This window comes from Oryctolagus cuniculus, chromosome 11, assembly GCF_964237555.1.
Source record: "Oryctolagus cuniculus chromosome 11, mOryCun1.1, whole genome shotgun sequence".
NCBI lineage: Eukaryota > Metazoa > Chordata > Mammalia > Lagomorpha > Leporidae > Oryctolagus > Oryctolagus cuniculus.
Window position 1 is genome coordinate 119,433,933 of NC_091442.1, and position 15,869 is coordinate 119,449,801.

Consider the following 15,869-nt stretch of genomic DNA (forward strand, 5'->3'; position numbering starts at 1 on the left):
CCCCCGCCCGCGGGCACCCAGTCCTCTGGGACTCCAGGCTGAGCGTCTCCCTGGTGTTTTCAAACCAAACGTCCCTGGGGGTCACAGAGGCCCCTGAACTGGTGGGCTGAGGTCCTCGGGGGGCCCTGGGGACACGGGGCCTCCGTGCCGGGGCTGCGTCCCGCGGCACCCTGTGTGGCTCTGCCCCGACAGGGCCTCATTGAGGTCGCCCAGGACCTGGCCCGTTAGGTGTTATTTTTGATGTTCAAGGCCGTGTGGAAATTTCTGTTTTGACGTGACCCAGTTTGCAGGCTTTGAAAATGCTCTCTCCTCCGCCCCCTCGGTGATCTGCAGCCGGGCGGGCTCGGCTGCCCCGCCCCGGCCGCACGGCTGCCGGTCCGATGGCCAGGTTAAGGGGGTCGGCTCTGGGCTTTCTTTGAAACCCTTAAACATCATTTATGTTTTGGGAAGGGAGAGACGGACGGGGAGCCAGGCTGCCGGGTTCAGATCCCAGTCCGGCCGCCGGCAGCCTGTGGGGTCCCAGGCGGTGCCTCCGATTGCATCTGTGAAATGGGCAGACGCCTGGGAGACGTCCTGTAGGCCACATGAGAGGTGCCCGTGCGGGTCGCGTGCAGGGTGAGCTCTGGGGGCCAGGAGTGCACCCAGGCCCCATGTGTGGCGGGGACCCAGCACCTGGAGCCGCCACGGCTGCCTCCCAGGGTCCTGTCCCCAGGAAGCTGGAGCCGGGGCAGAGCTGGGGCTCCAGCCCAGGCACCCGGATGTCCACGTGGCGTGGCAGCTGCCGCGGGATCCGCCCCCTGGGGTTTCTGGCCGGAGTTACTTGCTTGGCTTGCCTGTGCCGGGAAGTCCACCTGGGCACCTGGGTCTGTTCTTCCTGGGTGTCTGCACGGCTCCCCCGTGAGAGCCGGCCCTGGAGAGGAGGCCCAGGAGCCCCCAGACCCCCGGCCTCAGGGCTGCCGTGTGCGTGACGGCTTCTGGGAAGTCCGTGTTGCGTCCTCGGCTTGGCCGCCTTTGGGGACTGCGTGCTGCCAGACACGCACCGCGGCCCCGAGTCGGTGACCCTCGGACACTTGGTCTCTGCTTCCCCCGCCTGGGCGCCCCGTGGGGGTCTTTGCAATGCTTTGAGGGCGCTGGGCAGAGCGGCTCCCTGTGTGCGGGTTGGCCGCCGCCTCCCCGCCGCAGTGTTGAACTTCGCTGGCCCAGGGCTCAGGGTGCACAGGCGACTCGGGGCCCCCCGCAGTGTGAGCTCCAGACTGCCCTGCCGGGGAGGGACTCCGTATTTCATTGTCTTTCCCTCCCTGTGGTAAGGTGCACATCACCCGCCAGCCATTTGCCGTCTCGGCCGCTTTTCCTCTCCCAGCTCGGGGCCCCGGCCACCGCCCTCTCCTAGCCACGCACCCTGCAGGCGGAAACGCGGTCCCCACCCCGGCACCTGCTGCCCCGCCTCCCGGTTAGTCGTGCCCGCCTGGCTCACTTCCAGTGCTTCGTGGAACGTGGGGTTCGGTGATGAGCTCTTTGGGTGCAGAGGGTTTGAGGTGGTGGTGGGCCACGCCCGTTGGCCGTTCGTCTGTCCGTGGGCGCTGTGACAGGCGCTGCTCTGACCGCGCGAGGGTCGGGGCTCCACTTTCACAGGAGCTGAGCGTCCGCGCCTTTGCTGATGTGCTGGGGCCGCTGCTGCGTCCTTGTGACGGATGGGGGGCGGGCGGTGGGGGGCCGGTCGTCCGCAGAGAGCCAACTCCACAACCCAGGCCCGCAAGCCCATCGTGTGCTTGGGGCCAGACTGGGCACCTGGCTTTCATCAGTTCTCTCGCCCCGCTGGGGGCCCTGCCATCCTCCACTCATGCCGCGCGGGGAGACAGGCACCGAGAGGGGGCTGGGGTCCCCCAGGCAGCACTGGGCGGGGTCCTCCCCGGCCGGTCTGCTCCAGGTCGTCCACGTGTCAGGAGGGGTCTTAGTGCCGCGGGTCCCCGGGAGGGCGGCAGCCCTGCCTTCACGGTTTCCGTTGCTGTCATCTAAGCCGTCTGCCGTGGCAGCTTTGGGTAGATCCGGAGGCTTCTGGAAGCTTCCGTGTCTAAGTCATGTATTCCACGGAGCAGTGAGAGTCGACGGGCAGGGAATTGGGACTGAGACTGTGGAATAAATTTTCGGTTTGCAGCATTTCCCCTGCACCCTTGCCGGGCGCCGAGCTGTTTAGGAAATGTTTGTTAAATGCCCAGAGCAGGAGCTCGTCTGTCTCGGCTCCCACCCGCCCTCCCCTGATCTCTCTCTCCTTTTCTCAACAGTGAGTGACCTGCAGGAAGAAGGAAAAAATGCCATCAACTCGCCCATGTCCGCCGCCCTGGACGTCCACCCCGAGGACACCCAGCTAGGTACTGTGGGCTCCCTGCGTCCCCTGGCCTCCCTCCAAGAGGCCTCCGGGTCGTGCCCGTGGCAGATGGCGATTGACGGCCGGGCTTCTTAGCTCACGGTCATGTTCAGAAACACGCGCAGGAGAAAGCGCGTGCCCGCCTGCAGGTGTGGGGGAGCCGACGGCTGAGGGCTGACGCCGTGGGACTCGCAGCTCGTGGAGGGGCCGCGTGGGGCAGCGCCGGTGCCCGGCAGGAGGCACGGGCGAGGTGGACCAAGGGCGGGTGGACAAAGCCTTCTGCGTGGTTTTGGCAAGAAGGACCGAGCAGGGAGGGTCAGCGGGTGTAGGCCCAGCTGGTCTGTGGTGTTGCTGGGGCCATGGGGCCCAGGGGCTGTCCTGAGCTGCCTGGACCTGCTCCTGGGGGAGGGGAGGGCTGGGGATGGTGGCCTGTGGGGTGGGAGCCGAGGGAGAAAGGTGTGCCCTCGGGGGAGAGCCGTGGCCGTCCCCGAGAGAGAGCCGGCCCTGGAGGGGCAGCCTCCCGCAGGCAGTGAGGCCCCCATGGTCAGCGCATCAGAGGACCTGGAGCCAGAGGCTCGTGCTTGACCCCACGCAGCCCCCACGTGTCCCCGCAAGTGTGTTTTGGGGCCCAGTTGACGTGCTCAGGGAGTGTGGACTCTCGGGCTCCGAGCGAGGCCCCGGCCCATCCCTCTGGGTTCCCAGGCAGGCCTGGGCCAGCAGGAGCTTGTGGGGAGGAGACGAACCCCAAGTGCAGCTGCCAACCACGCCGGGGCCCAGGGCTGCCCGGGCTCCCCAGGGTCCTGCCGCCCACGCCCCCTCTGCTTTCCCTGTCATATTTCACAGGGCTCTTGTTTACAAAGTCTGTATTTATCTGAGACAGACACACACACACACACACACACACACACACGAGAGCTTCCGTCCATCCGCAGGTTCACTCCCCAAATGCCAGGCGGAAGCCAGGGAGCCAGGAACTCCTTCTGGGTCTCCCCCGTGGGTGGCAGGGGCCCGAGCCTGAGCCAGCACCGCTGACGCCCAGGGCGTGCGTTACAGGGAGCTGGAGCCGGGCGCTGGGCCCAGGCCCCGTGACTTGCCTGCTCCCCACAGTAGATCTTGTCACCTGTGTCCAGGCTGCGGTCCGCCCAGGGCTGCTGGTGACTGTCACGCGGGAGTGCCCTGGGCAGCGGGGACGAGGGTCGGTGGCAGCCCCGCACAGCTGGGGCGTCCACCCCGATGAGGGCGGCCCCCCGAGCCAGGCTCTCTGCTTCTCCGTATCCACCTGTTAGCAAGGTGGGGGGGGGGTCGGCCGCCCCCAGCGTCCCCGCCACACCCCCGCAAACGCCGCCCCTGCCTCTCTCGTCCCTGCAGAGGAGAATGAGGAGCGCACCATGATCGACCCCACGTCCAGAGAAGACCCCAGGTTCAAGGAGCTGATCAAGGTAGGGTCTGTGGGGGTCCAGGGCCCTGTGGGCCAGGCCTGGCGCCGGAAAGGGGCTGAGTGCTGATGGGGAGCCTTGGTGTGGGCCCAGCCCTGCCCAGCACCCCTCAGACGCCTCTCTGCAGCTGTGCCCGCACGGTGTGGGGGTGTGCAGTGAGCCCCGGGGGCGGACCCTCACGACACTGCGCAGCCGGCCGTCTGCAGCTGCTTCCCCAGGTCATCAGCAGGGGGCTGGATTGGAAGTGGAGCAGCCGGGGCCAGAACTGGCGTCCATATGGGATGGCAGCACTGCGAGTGGCAGCCCTGTGACCTTGACCTCAACAACGTAGATCACTGGTCTGCTTGACGGATGGGTAGAGACCGCGTCCCCGTATGGTTCACTCCCTGAATCCCCAGGGTGCCAGGGGCTGGGCAGGCTGCAGCCGGGAGCCAGGAGCGCAGTCCAGGCTTCCCACACGGCGCCCGCACCTGCTGCCCCCGGGGGTGCCCTGGGCAGAGCTGGAAGTGGGAATCCGAGCTGGGGCTGGAGGCCGGGCCCCGACAGGGACGCGTGCGTCAGCTGGCGGCTGACCCCTCCTCGCTTCTCCAAAGAGGCTTTTTGGTTTGTTATTTTCTCCTTACCACCCACTTCGTTATCTTACACAGAATCGAGTTCCTTTAAAAAAAAAAAAAAAGATTTCTTTATTTACGGAGGAGAGGCAGAGAGAGAGAGGTCTTCCCTCGGCTGGTTCACTCCCCAAATGGCCACCACAGTCAGGCTGGGCCAGGCTGAAGCCAGGAGCCAGAGTTTCTCCCAGGTCTCCCAGACCAGAGCAGAGAGCTGGATGGGAAGCGGAGCAGCCGGGACTCGAACCGGGACTCCTATGGGATGCCTGAGCTGCAGGCAGTGGCTTTACCCGCTACCCCACCGCGCCGGACCCTTGAACAGAATTTCCGTGAGGAAACTAGCTCTGCGTCTTGGCCACCAAAATGTTTCTCACGCTGGGTGGGTAAGGGAGGGAAGCATGAGAATCGTCGGGGGTCCCCAGTGAAACAGACCCAGTGCACACACACACACACGTGTCAACACACACACACACACGTGTGAACACATACAAGGGTACTTTAAAAAGTTGGTGGAGGGGCTGGCGCTGTGGCGTAGCAGGTCAAGCTGCTGCCTGCGGTGCTGGCATCCCGTGTGGTTCGATTCCCGGCTGCTCCACGTTGATCCCGCTCCCTGCTGAAGTATCTGGGAAGGCAGTGGAGGACGGACCAAGTCCTGGGCGGGGGGCAGAGTGGGACCAAGCGCAGGGAGCTGGATTGGAAGTGGAGCAGCCGGGACTTGAACTGGTGCCCCTATGGGATGCCCGTGTTGCAGGCGGTGGTTTTGCCCATAGAGCCACACGCCAGCCCCCGACTGCTGCTCCCATCCCCAGTGGCCGCCAGCCTGGTCCTGCACCTGCCCATCCCTCCCTGGTCTGCTCTGGGGCGCGGCTCCCCAGGAAAGCCTCAGGGGTCAGCTGTGGGGCCCAGCTTTGCTGGGGACCTGGGCGGTCTGGGCCACGTCACGTGCTGGCCCTGAAGCTGGCATGGTGCAGCCCCTGGAGCCTGTGAGTGCCACCTTCCATGGCAGCGATTAGGGATCACCCAGGTGGGTCCGGCAGGACCACCGAGGGGGCCGAGGGAGCCCTGATGCCGCTGAGGTAGGCAGACGCGGGGGGCGGGAGGGGGAGGGGGAGGCGGGCGCCTCTGCTGGCGGAGGAGACGGAGCGGGCTCGCCCCCAGAGGGGCCCCCACGCCTTGCCAGTGTCCCAGTGGGGTTGTCTGGCCTTCCTGACCGTGGGAAGATCTGTGGCATCGTTGGGAGCCCTGAGGTTTGTGGTCCTTTCTTTCGGCAGCCACAGGAAATGGACACAGCCCACCGTGTGGCTGCCCCTCCCCAAAAGATTCGGGGGGGGTCTTGTTCCCCTGCACACCTGTTTCTTGGTGGGCAGGAGCTGGGGGTTCCTGGAGGAGGGGTGAGGGGCAGGTGCAGAGGGCCAGCCTGGGAGGCTCAGGGAGAAACCCCGTCCGCGTTCCCCGTGTGGCTCCTGACGCTGTTCAAACCGTCCTCTGTGGACACGGATGGGGTGGACGCTTCTGCTGGGTGAAGCCTGCGGCCGCCTCCTAGTGACCACCTCCCAGGGGCCCTCGCGGTCCTCAGCTCAGAAGCAGGTGCCTTGGGGCGGTGTGGACAGTGCGCCAGCCTGAGCCGGGCAGGTGGGGAGGGGCCACCGGCCGCCTGACCTCTCGACCTGCTGGACACGGTGGGGACGGCCGTGCCTCAGGACCCACCTCCCAGTCCTGGGACCTGGCACCGCGGGTCTGGTGCTGTTGAGGAAATCCCAGCTGCCCTCGGCTCCCGGTGGGTCCCTGGTGACGTCCCTGGCACTGAGCGTGTGGTGGGGGTTCAGAACCCGCTGAGCAGTGAGGCGGGCTCTGGGGCTGGGGGCAGCTCTGTGTTCGGGTCCCGGCTCCCCTGGGGGCTGTGAGGACACAGCGAGGCCCTGTGGGGAGCACCTGTTAGCTTGGGGCGGGGGCTGATGGTGGCTCCTGGAGTCTCAGTGGAGCGTCCCGAAGCCGTCCGCCGTGCGTTTCTTCCCGAACCCTCCAGACGCGGGCTGAACTCCTCCCGCTGGGCCGGCAGGGAGGGCGGCCGCTCCCGGCTTACAGGGGGGACCCCGCGTGTGTCATTAATGACCATTCAGCAGGAGCCACGGTTCTTATGCTTTCCGGAGCGGAGGCCGGAGAGAGCGTGCCCGCCCAGGCCCGTGCCGAGTCCTGGTCCCCGGCCGCCGGCCCAGGCTCTGGAAACCCTGAGGGTTTGTGGAGCAGCAGGGGCGCCCTTGCTGACTTCTGACCACTTCCACCGCCCGCTTCCCCGCGGCCCCCACGGGGAGGGGGCGGGGCCGAGGACGTCCTCACTGGCATGGAGACTCACACTCCAGGGCTGCGGAGGCGAGGGGGTGCTGGGGGCACCAGGGAGGGCTGGACGCTCGACCCCTCCCCACCTTGCCCTGGGCCCTTCCGGGGTCCTTGGTAACAAACCCGTAATGGCCCCGCTGTAGCTGTGGCTACGTCAGGCACCCAGGCGGCCTCTGAGAAGCCGGCGCCGGGGCACCGCGCCTGCTGCCGGAATAGAGCACCGGACCCAGCTCAGCCCCGCAGGGCGCGCCCTCCGCCCGGGCGGGGCCCCCTCGCAGACTCACCCCGTGTGTTGGCTGAGACTCTTCCCCGGGCTTTGAATTCCTCCCGCCCGCCCGCCCGGGAGAGGCGCCCTCGTCCTGTTTGCAGCTGCCATCGCTCGGGGGCAGACAGACTGCAGGCCTGACGGGCAGTGTCAGTGTTTTATTCCGCGAGAGGCTCGTAAAACGCGGTGATGGATGCGCCGCGGGGACGCCATCAATATTGGCCCGGACACTGCCGGGCACTCGGGGTTGAGGCTGAGGCTGTCTCTATGAGTGACGACTGGCCGCCGTCTTTAACATGTCCAGTGCAGTGACAGGTGGAGACGGATGGCCCGGGAAGGTGCGGGCGGGGTGGTCTGGGGGCCCAGAATGAGCTGCACCTGCTGGGGGCGGGGTGCAGCTGTGGGGCTGGGGGGAGCCGGCCGTGTGGCCTGGGCAGGGAGCTCGATTGCTGTCTCTCTCTGCTGTGTTTGGGCTGCAGCCGACTCAGGGACTCCAATGAGCTGGTTTATTTTTATTTTTTTTTTTTCCTTCTAAGATATTCTAGTCTCTTCAACTCTTCAACATTAACTTTCTTTTTGATGATATGTTTATTTACTTGAAAGGCAGAGTTACAGAGAGAGAGGGAGAGACACAGAGAGCGTCCACCCGCTGGGTCACTTCTCAAATGGCCACAACGGCCAGGGCTGGGCTGGGCCAAAGCCAGGAGCTTCATCCGGGTCTCCCACGTGGGTGCAGGGGCTCAAACACTTGGCCCATTTTCGGCTGCTTTCCCAGGGCGTTAGCAGAGAGCTGCACTGGAAGTGGAGCAGCCGGGACTTGAACCGGTGCCCACATGGGAGGCCGACGTCTCAGGCAGTGGCTTCGCCTGCTGCACCACGACGCCAGCTCCAGTTTTCTTTCAAGTCTGAGTTTGTACAAAGCAGAGATGTGGCCTCCCTGAGTTTCCTGACTGGACTGTGCTGGGGGCAAGGCAGCCCCTGGAACCCACAGCGTCCCGGCCTGGGAGAACTTTCCAGAAAGTTTCTTGGCCGTCCTGCGGTTTGCTTGGACCTCTTCCCTGGACGTGTGCACGTTCTAGCTGCTGGGGGTGGGGCACTGCGCAAAGCAAAGAGCCCGCCCACGTGATGGGGCGGCCCGCTGGGAGACGGACGTGGCCAGGGACAGCCGTTCTGCTGGCCACAGGTGCCTCGGCGAAAGCCACAGCAGGAAGCAGGGCCGTCCCACCCTGACTGTTCTAGGCAGGGTGGTCAGGGAGGTGGCGTTTGGGCAGACTCCTGTGTGTGGGTCCCTGGGGGGAGCAGCAGCAGGTGCTAGGGTCCCATGGCGTCTCACATGGGGCTGGGTTCCTGCGAGAGGGATGCAGACCTCAGTGTGGTGGGACCTGCTGTCTGCAGCGGCTGTGGGAAGACCAGGGCGCTCTGCCCTCCAGTGTCCTCTCGCGGGCACCCTCCCCACCTGCGCCCTCCCCAGCACGTCTGTGACGCCTTCACCACCCGCCTGGGGCACAATCCGGGTTTCCCTGCATCTTGGTGCCCAGGGCCCTGCCTGGCGGACGCCGCCACCAGCCCCGACCTGCCGGGATGCGCTCCTAGATGCCTGGGCCCGCAGGTGGAGCGGGCAGGCGCTTTCTCTGCTCGGTACCTCGGGGGCTCCCTTCCCCTTTGCCCACGGAGGGAACGCGTTCTGTGATCTGCAGGGCTGACCGAGGGCGCCCAGGAGACCGGGTGAGTCCTCGGGCCGTGGCTTAGGCAAGGACCTCCAGGATGTGACGCTCACAGCACAGGCATTTACAGAAGAATGTTAGTACTTGTGTGCTTCGAAAGATACGCTCACGAGAGCGAGGGGACGCCCACGGGTGGGCGGACGCCTGGGAAACGCGCCCCGAGGTTCTCCGTGTCCAGACCCGTGGAGCACACTCACACGGCTAAGAGTGCCCAGCAAGTGACCCAACCAGAAGTGGGCCCAGGGGCTGAGCAGACGTCGCTCCGGGGAAGCCTGACGTGTGGCCCATACGTGGACGCCCAGCGCCGTGGCAAAGCCTGGCTTCCCTGGGGCGCGTGGCTGTGCTGCCGTCCCAGAGCCGGCGCTGTGGTGCCGCCTGCGATGCCCGCATCCCACATCAGAGCGCGGGGTCCAGCGCTGGCTGCTCTGGTTCCGATGCAGCTCCCTGCTCAAGTGCTGCGGCCCCTGCACCCACGTGGGAGGCCCGGATGGAGCTCCTGGCTCCCGGCCCAGCCCCGGCTGTTGCAGCCATCTGGGGAGTGAGAAGATCTCTGTCTCTCTCTCTGTCGTTCTGTCTTTCAAATACAATAAATAAATGAATCTTCAGAGAGAGGCTGAGTCTCCCCTTGGCACCCTTCTTGCTGCCGGCTGACTGGTCGAGTCTATTTCTGGCTCCGGCTCTGTGGCACCCAGGCCCCGTGTCTGCTTCTTGTCAGTGCGGAGCTGTGTTGGTTCCTGCGGCTTTGCGGGAGATAGGACACAGGAAGCGCGAGCCCTCCGCCTTTGTACTTCTCTCCTGGGGGGGGGGGCCCTAGGGTTTCCGTGTGTGTGGAGGAGCTCCTGTCCCTTCGTAGTGATGGATGTGGGGGGGGGGGCGCTGCTGCTCGCCAGCGGGCGGCGGGCCGGGCGTGGAGTGGGAGGCAGCCGGCGCGGGCCCTGCCGCCTTGCTCTCTGCCCGAGGGCTGGGACCACACTGGGAACTGGAGCCGCCGGCTCACAGCGCCACTAAGGACAGCTCTGAACTCCAGAGAGGTTGAGGAGTGGCTCAGGGCCACACAGCAGACCCCTGGGGAAGCTGGGTCCAAACACGGCGCTCGATCCTGCGTTTGTGTGTGTGTGTGTACATGTGTGTATGTGTGTATACATGTGTGTATACACGTGTGTGTGTGTGTGGTTTACCTGCTGGTACCGGCTCCTGTGCTCCGTACCCCAGGCTGCCTGTGCTGGCCGAGCACGGTGCCGTCGCTGTGTAGCTGGCCGCCGGCTCGGCCGCCGAGACCACAGCTGCCTCTGACCTCGTTCTCTGGCCGGGTCGCGTGCTGGGGCGAGCCCTGCTCAGCGTCTCCAACCTGAAACCCGGCTGCAGGCCCAGCCAGGGCTCCTGGGGGACGGGAGGGACCGCCCCGCCCCCGCCCCCCCCAGCTTCTGGGGTACCCACGCGCAGCTCACGGCAGCTGTGGACGACCCCGGCTCTGAGGCCCTCTCACTGCACCCCCGCGGCTCCCCAGGGTCTGACCTCCAGACCCAGTCCCCAGGGGCCCCTGGGCCTCTCCTTGGGGGCAGTGGTGGGCTCCTGCCATCCCTCCCAGCTCCCTGCCCGCACTCTGCTTTCTGCCCCCCCCCTTCCTGTGCCAGCCCCCGGGGCCCCAGGGCCGCGGGTCCCTCTCGCTGTCGTCCCTGCTCTGTGTCCTTGGCCCCGCAGCCCAGCTCGGAGGCGCCTGGTGGGGCGTTGGTCGGGTACTGTGTCTTCACTCAGCCCAGACAGCGAACCCCGGAGCTCTGTTTGGTGAAGGCATCCGAGGAGGTGGGAGGGGGTGAGGTATGGGCGTGTCCCCCAAATCATCACTGGCTGCTGCGTAACAGGGTGGGTCCGCCCCGTGGGCATCGGCCAGCTGTTCTCCCAGCTCCTGGGTGCTGCCCCCGCCTGCAGTCTGCTGACCCCTGAGCCCCTCTGTCCCAGCAGCCCTGACTGGGGTCACGGTCGGGGACACCTGCAGCGCCTGTCCCCCGTTCCTGTCTTTGGGCTGCCCCCGCCCCTGTCCCCTCTCCCGGTCCCTGCGCCTGTCTGCCCAGCGGTGCCCCTCGCGTCTCGGTGTCCAGCCTCCCCCTCCCGCATGCCTGCGGCCCCCGCCTGGGCGAGAGCACCGTCACTTCCCCTCCTTACCCTGTCACTCCCGGTACCCGGCCCCCTGGCTGCTGTCCCCTCAGGGGCCCCCAGGACTCAGCCCCCACCTGCTCCCTGTCTGCCCTCAGGCCCCCGACTCGCCCCGCGTCACCTCCTCCCTGTATCCCCGGACCCTGCCCTGCCCTGTAGTTTCTGGTTTTGGGGACTGTTTGGTGTACGTGGCGAGCTCCAGCCCTGCTCCGTGCGTCCTGTCCCCAGCGCCAGCTGTCGCGGTGGCTCCAGTCCCTGAACCCACGTCCACACGTGGCTGCATCACGCTGCTGCGTGTCCGCTCCTCCAGCCTGGCTGCCTTCCCGTCGCCAGGGTCGCCCCGGGGACCCACGTGGTGTCCAGCCTGCGTGTTTCCAGACGTCCCTCGTGGTGGCCGAGCTGGGCAGCTCACGGGGCGTGGTCTGATGTCCTGGGATGCCGTCGGGGCCCTGGGTTTCGGAGGAAGCTGGCGGAGGAGCGGGGCTGCCTTCCTCACGGCTGGCCGCGGTCACCTGGCTGAGGTGTGGGTCAGCTTCTGCTGCCATAGTTTTCCCGTGGGCCGATCCCAGCCCGGGCGTGTGTGGCTGTTGGTCGTTTAACGTCTGATCAGGCTGTGCAGGCCTCCAGGCCAAGCCCTTATCTGTTTCCTTGGGTCCCAGAGCTTGGCGACAGCTGGTGCTCATTAAACGCACGCATTGCGTTCTCAGAGTGGCCGTGCCGTGCAGCGAGCCCCGAGGGCCGGGGACAGCCACGGGCCAGATGCCCATGGTCCCGGCCCTGGGGAGGTCGTTGCAGGGATCCGTTCCAGGCATCTGGTGCAGTGAGAGCCGCGGTGGGGGAGGCGCCTGGCCGGGGTGCGGGGGCGGGGCAGTGATGGGAGCTGAGCCCCTCGGGACGGGCCCAGGATGTCCTGGCCGTGAGGGCAGGGGTGTGCTCAGGTGGCCGGAGCAGCGTGTGTGAGAGCCCTGAGGCCAGGGGAGTTTGCAGCGTTGGAAGAAAACCCATGAGGAGGCGGGGTGCCCGGTGGGGCCGGGGCCGGGCCCGGGGAGAGGTGGCGGTTCGGCACAGGACGGTGCTGGGAAGGGGGCAGAAGTGGGGGAGGAGGGGAGTCCAGGAGCGGGGGCTGGGCAGGGGTCCTGTTTGCTTCCCAGAGCAGGAGCCGGCTCGGGGAGGGGAGGGTTTGGTGAGGGACGCCCACGGGAGCCCACGCCGAGGGGGGGCTGGCTGCCGAGGTTCCTGGGTCAGCGCTGGCTCTGGACTTGATGGGAGGAGGGCGCGCGCTGGCCTGGGAAGAGAGCACAGGGCGGGGGTGGGGGACTGCAGGTGGCCGGGTCGGACGCGTGCTCAGCTGGGACTCCCAGGATTGTCAGGGCGAGCCCGGCGCCGGCTCTGGGCTTTGACCTTGTGGCGCTGGCTCTGGCACAGCCTGCACGCCTCCCCGCCTCCCCGCCTCCCCGAGCCCCTCCAGGGGATTTGCCCTGCCGTCTTGGTGCGCTGGTGTCTGATGGAGTGCTTCTCCATTAGCGGGAATAGCATCGCTCCGCCAGCTCAGCTCTGAGCCGCTCTGCAGGCGTTTGGCGAGCGACAGAGAGCGACGCGTCCGGGATCTGTGCCCTTTGGCTTGTCTCCCAGAGGGGCCGTAGCTGCCGATTCCGAAAGGTTGCCGCGACCAGTTAGGGAGTTTATCAGCTTTGCTTGCGCAAGAGAATCCTGGCACCCTGCTGTCGGCCAGGTCTGCGCGGCCGGCCGTCTTGTGTGCAGTGCAAGTGAGTGCCATCAGCCACTCGGAGTTCTGCTCCGGGGGCACCCGGATTCTCCAAAGGTGCTTTTGCGACCGGCACAAAACAGCCCCAAAGCCGCAGAGAAGGGGCCGGCGCTGTGGCGTAGCGGGTAGAGCTGCCACCTGTGGTGCCGGCATCCCACACGGGCATCGGTTCCAGTCCCAGCTGCTCCACTTCCAATCCAGCTCTCTGCTGGGCCTGGGAAAGCAGCCAAGGATGGCCCACGTCTTGGGCCCCTGGACCCACGTGGAAGACGTGGAGGGAGCTCCTGGCTCCTGGCTTTGACCTGGCCCAGCCCTGGCTGTTTCAGCCATGAACCAGCAGATGAAAGATCTGTCTCTCCTTCTCACTCTGAAACTCTGACGCCTTCATGCTCCAGGCTGAGGCGGGGGGCTGGGGTGGGGGTGTTGTGTGGCTCCCATGGGAGTAGGGGGCAGGGCCGCGGGGGCCGGCACTGTCAGCAGGAACTCCCTGTGGAGCTGGGAGCCAGCCCAGAGGCGCCGGCATGACCTCCCCCGCCCCTGCCCGGGCTCCCCGGGGCGCGTGGTGCGGGTGGCGCGAGGCCCTGACGCCGCCTCTCCCCAGGTCCTCCTGGACTGGATCAACGACGTGCTGGTGGAGGAGCGGATCATCGTGAAGCAGCTGGAGGAGGACCTGTACGACGGGCAGGTGCTGCAGAAGCTGCTGGGTGAGCCCGCGCCCGGCCACTCCCCCCCCCCCGTCCACAGACCCCCGGCCACTCCCCACCCTGGTCCAAGACCCCAGGATACTCCCCGCCCTGGTCCACAGACCCCAGGACACTCCCCACCCTGGTCCAAGACCCCAGGACACTCCCCGCCCTGGTCCAAGACCCCAGGACACTCCCCACCCCCATCCACAGACCCAGGACACTCCCCACCCCCATCCACAGACCCCAGGACACTCCTCACCCGCCCCTGGTCCACAGACCCCGGACACTCCCCACCCCCCGTCCACAGACCCCAGGACACTCCCCCCCGCCCTGGTCCACAGACCCCAGGACACTCCCCGCCCTGGTCCAAGACCCCAGGATACTCCCCGCCCTGGTCCAAGACCCCAGGACACTCCCCACCCCCCGTCCACAGACCCCAGGACACTCCCCACCCCCCGTCCACAGACCCCAGGACACTCCCCGCCCCTGGTCCACAGACTCCAAGACACTCCCCGCCCCTGGTCCACAGACCCCAGGACACTCCCCACCCCCCGTCCACAGACCCCAGGACACTCCCCGCCCCTGGTCCACAGACCCCAGGACACTCCCCACCCCCGTCCACAGACCCCAGGACACTCCCCACCCGCCCCTGGTCCACAGACCCCAGGACACTCCCCGCCCTGGTCCAAGACCCCAGGACACTCCCCGCCCTGGTCCAAGACCCCAGGACACTCCCCGCCCTGGTCCACAGACCCCAGGACACTCCCCGCCCTGGTCCAAGACCCCAGGACACTCCCCACCCTGGTCCAAGACCCCAGGATACTCCCCGCCCTGGTCCAAGACCCCAGGACACTCCCCACCCCCCGTCCACAGACCCCAGGACACTCCCCACCTCCCGTCCACAGACCCCAGGACACTCCCCGCCCCTGGTCCACAGACTCCAAGACACTCCCCGCCCCTGGTCCACAGACCCCAGGACACTCCCCACCCCCCGTCCACAGACCCCAGGACACTCCCCGCCCCTGGTCCACAGACCCCAGGACACTCCCCACCCCCCGTCCACAGACCCCAGGACACTCCCCGCCCCTGGTCCACAGACCCCAGGACACTCCCCACCCGTCCCTGGTCCACAGACCCCAGGACACTCCCCCTGGTCGGCTGTGTGACAGACAGGCAGGTGCTGCAGAGGCTGTTGGGTGAGCCCCGCGCCCTGACCACAGACCCCAGCAGCAGTGCCCCGCCCCCCAGGTTGGGTTCCCGGGCCCTGGGCTGTGCCCCCAGTGTGTGTGTCGAGGGAGGAGCAGGGGGCCGGCTCAGCTCACCCCCAGCCTCCGGAGCGTCCTGAGCCTCTGTCCGTGCCCACGGGGATGGGTCAGAACGGGGCCGCCTCCCTCCCCGCTGGCCTTGCCTCTCCCTGTTCCACGGGCACCTTTGTCTCAGGATCGGAGGCGCCGGCGGGAGGGCAGTGGCCACGCAGACTTTGGGGTGAGCTGAGCACGTGGCCAGGTGAGCCCTGACTGTGCCCCGGAGGGGCGGCTCCCATCGCCCACCCTCCTCGCTGACCCTTGGGTGGATAAGCTGGCCATCCATCCGTCCGTGTCCAAGTGCCCCTGCGCGCTGGGCGCGGGGATGCGGTGGCTGTGAGCAGACCCCGCGCTGTCCCTGGGGAACTTACGGTCGGCCTGAGCGGGCAGGCATGGGTCGGGTCACCTCCGTGACGACTGGGCCTTGGTGGGCGCTCCTGGTTCTGAGACAAGGCCCCCTCCGTGAGTGTACAGAGGGTTTCTACCTGGAGATGTGCGGACCCCTCTGCCCACACCCCAGGGGGCTGTCGTCAGTGGATTCGGATTACCGTTCTTGGGTTTGTGGGTGAAGAAAAGCATGTGTTCACACACTCGCACCAGTGTGCACACATGCACGTACACACATGAACACACAAGCATGCACACGTGTCATGCATGCACACAAATGTGCACACACGCACACACAGGCATGCATATGCATGCAATGCACACGCGATATGCGGTATGCATGTACACACATGCGCACACATACACATGACACACAAGCACATGATGCATGTGCACGTATGTACACACGTGCACAACAAACACACATGCACACACAAGCACACGATAAGCACACACACGCATGCATATACACACACGCACACACACGCTTCCCTTCCTCCCTCCCTGCACCGTGCGTTCTCTCACACGCTTCCTTTGTCCTGAGTGGTGCTCCTGGCCTGGAGCTGTGTCCGTGTCGGGCCCCCTCCATCCTGCCCCATGGCTGTGTGTCCCGGGTCGATGGTCCCGGGAGGGTCTCCCCGTCACTCCATGTGGTGCTCTCCCGGGCGGCAGGGGATAACCGTGCACTTGGCTCTGGGTCTGCCCTGGTGCCTGCCGCGCTCCCGCTTCTCTGTGTCGCTCAGCTGTGTGACTGCCAGGTTGGTGGCCGGGACGAGAGAGGTTCTGGGGCCATGGCAGGGGTGACATCCTGACTGGGGAGGGTCCCGAGACCGTGAGT

The 15,869-nt window shown here is 66.6% G+C and overlaps 1 protein-coding gene across 4 annotated transcripts in view; it reads left to right on the forward strand.

Moving 5' to 3' along the window:
- The window catches only part of PARVB (parvin beta), an 85,339-nt gene that overhangs the window by 36,788 nt on the left and 32,682 nt on the right, over positions 1–15,869 (forward strand). For all 4 annotated transcript variants that reach the window (XM_051840923.2, XM_051840925.2, XM_051840927.2 and 1 more), the window contains exons 2-4: positions 2,283–2,369; positions 3,734–3,804; positions 13,256–13,358. In XM_051840923.2, coding sequence (XP_051696883.1) covers positions 2,283–2,369; positions 3,734–3,804; positions 13,256–13,358 — 261 coding nt within the window. The remainder of the gene's footprint in view (positions 1–2,282; positions 2,370–3,733; positions 3,805–13,255; positions 13,359–15,869) is intronic.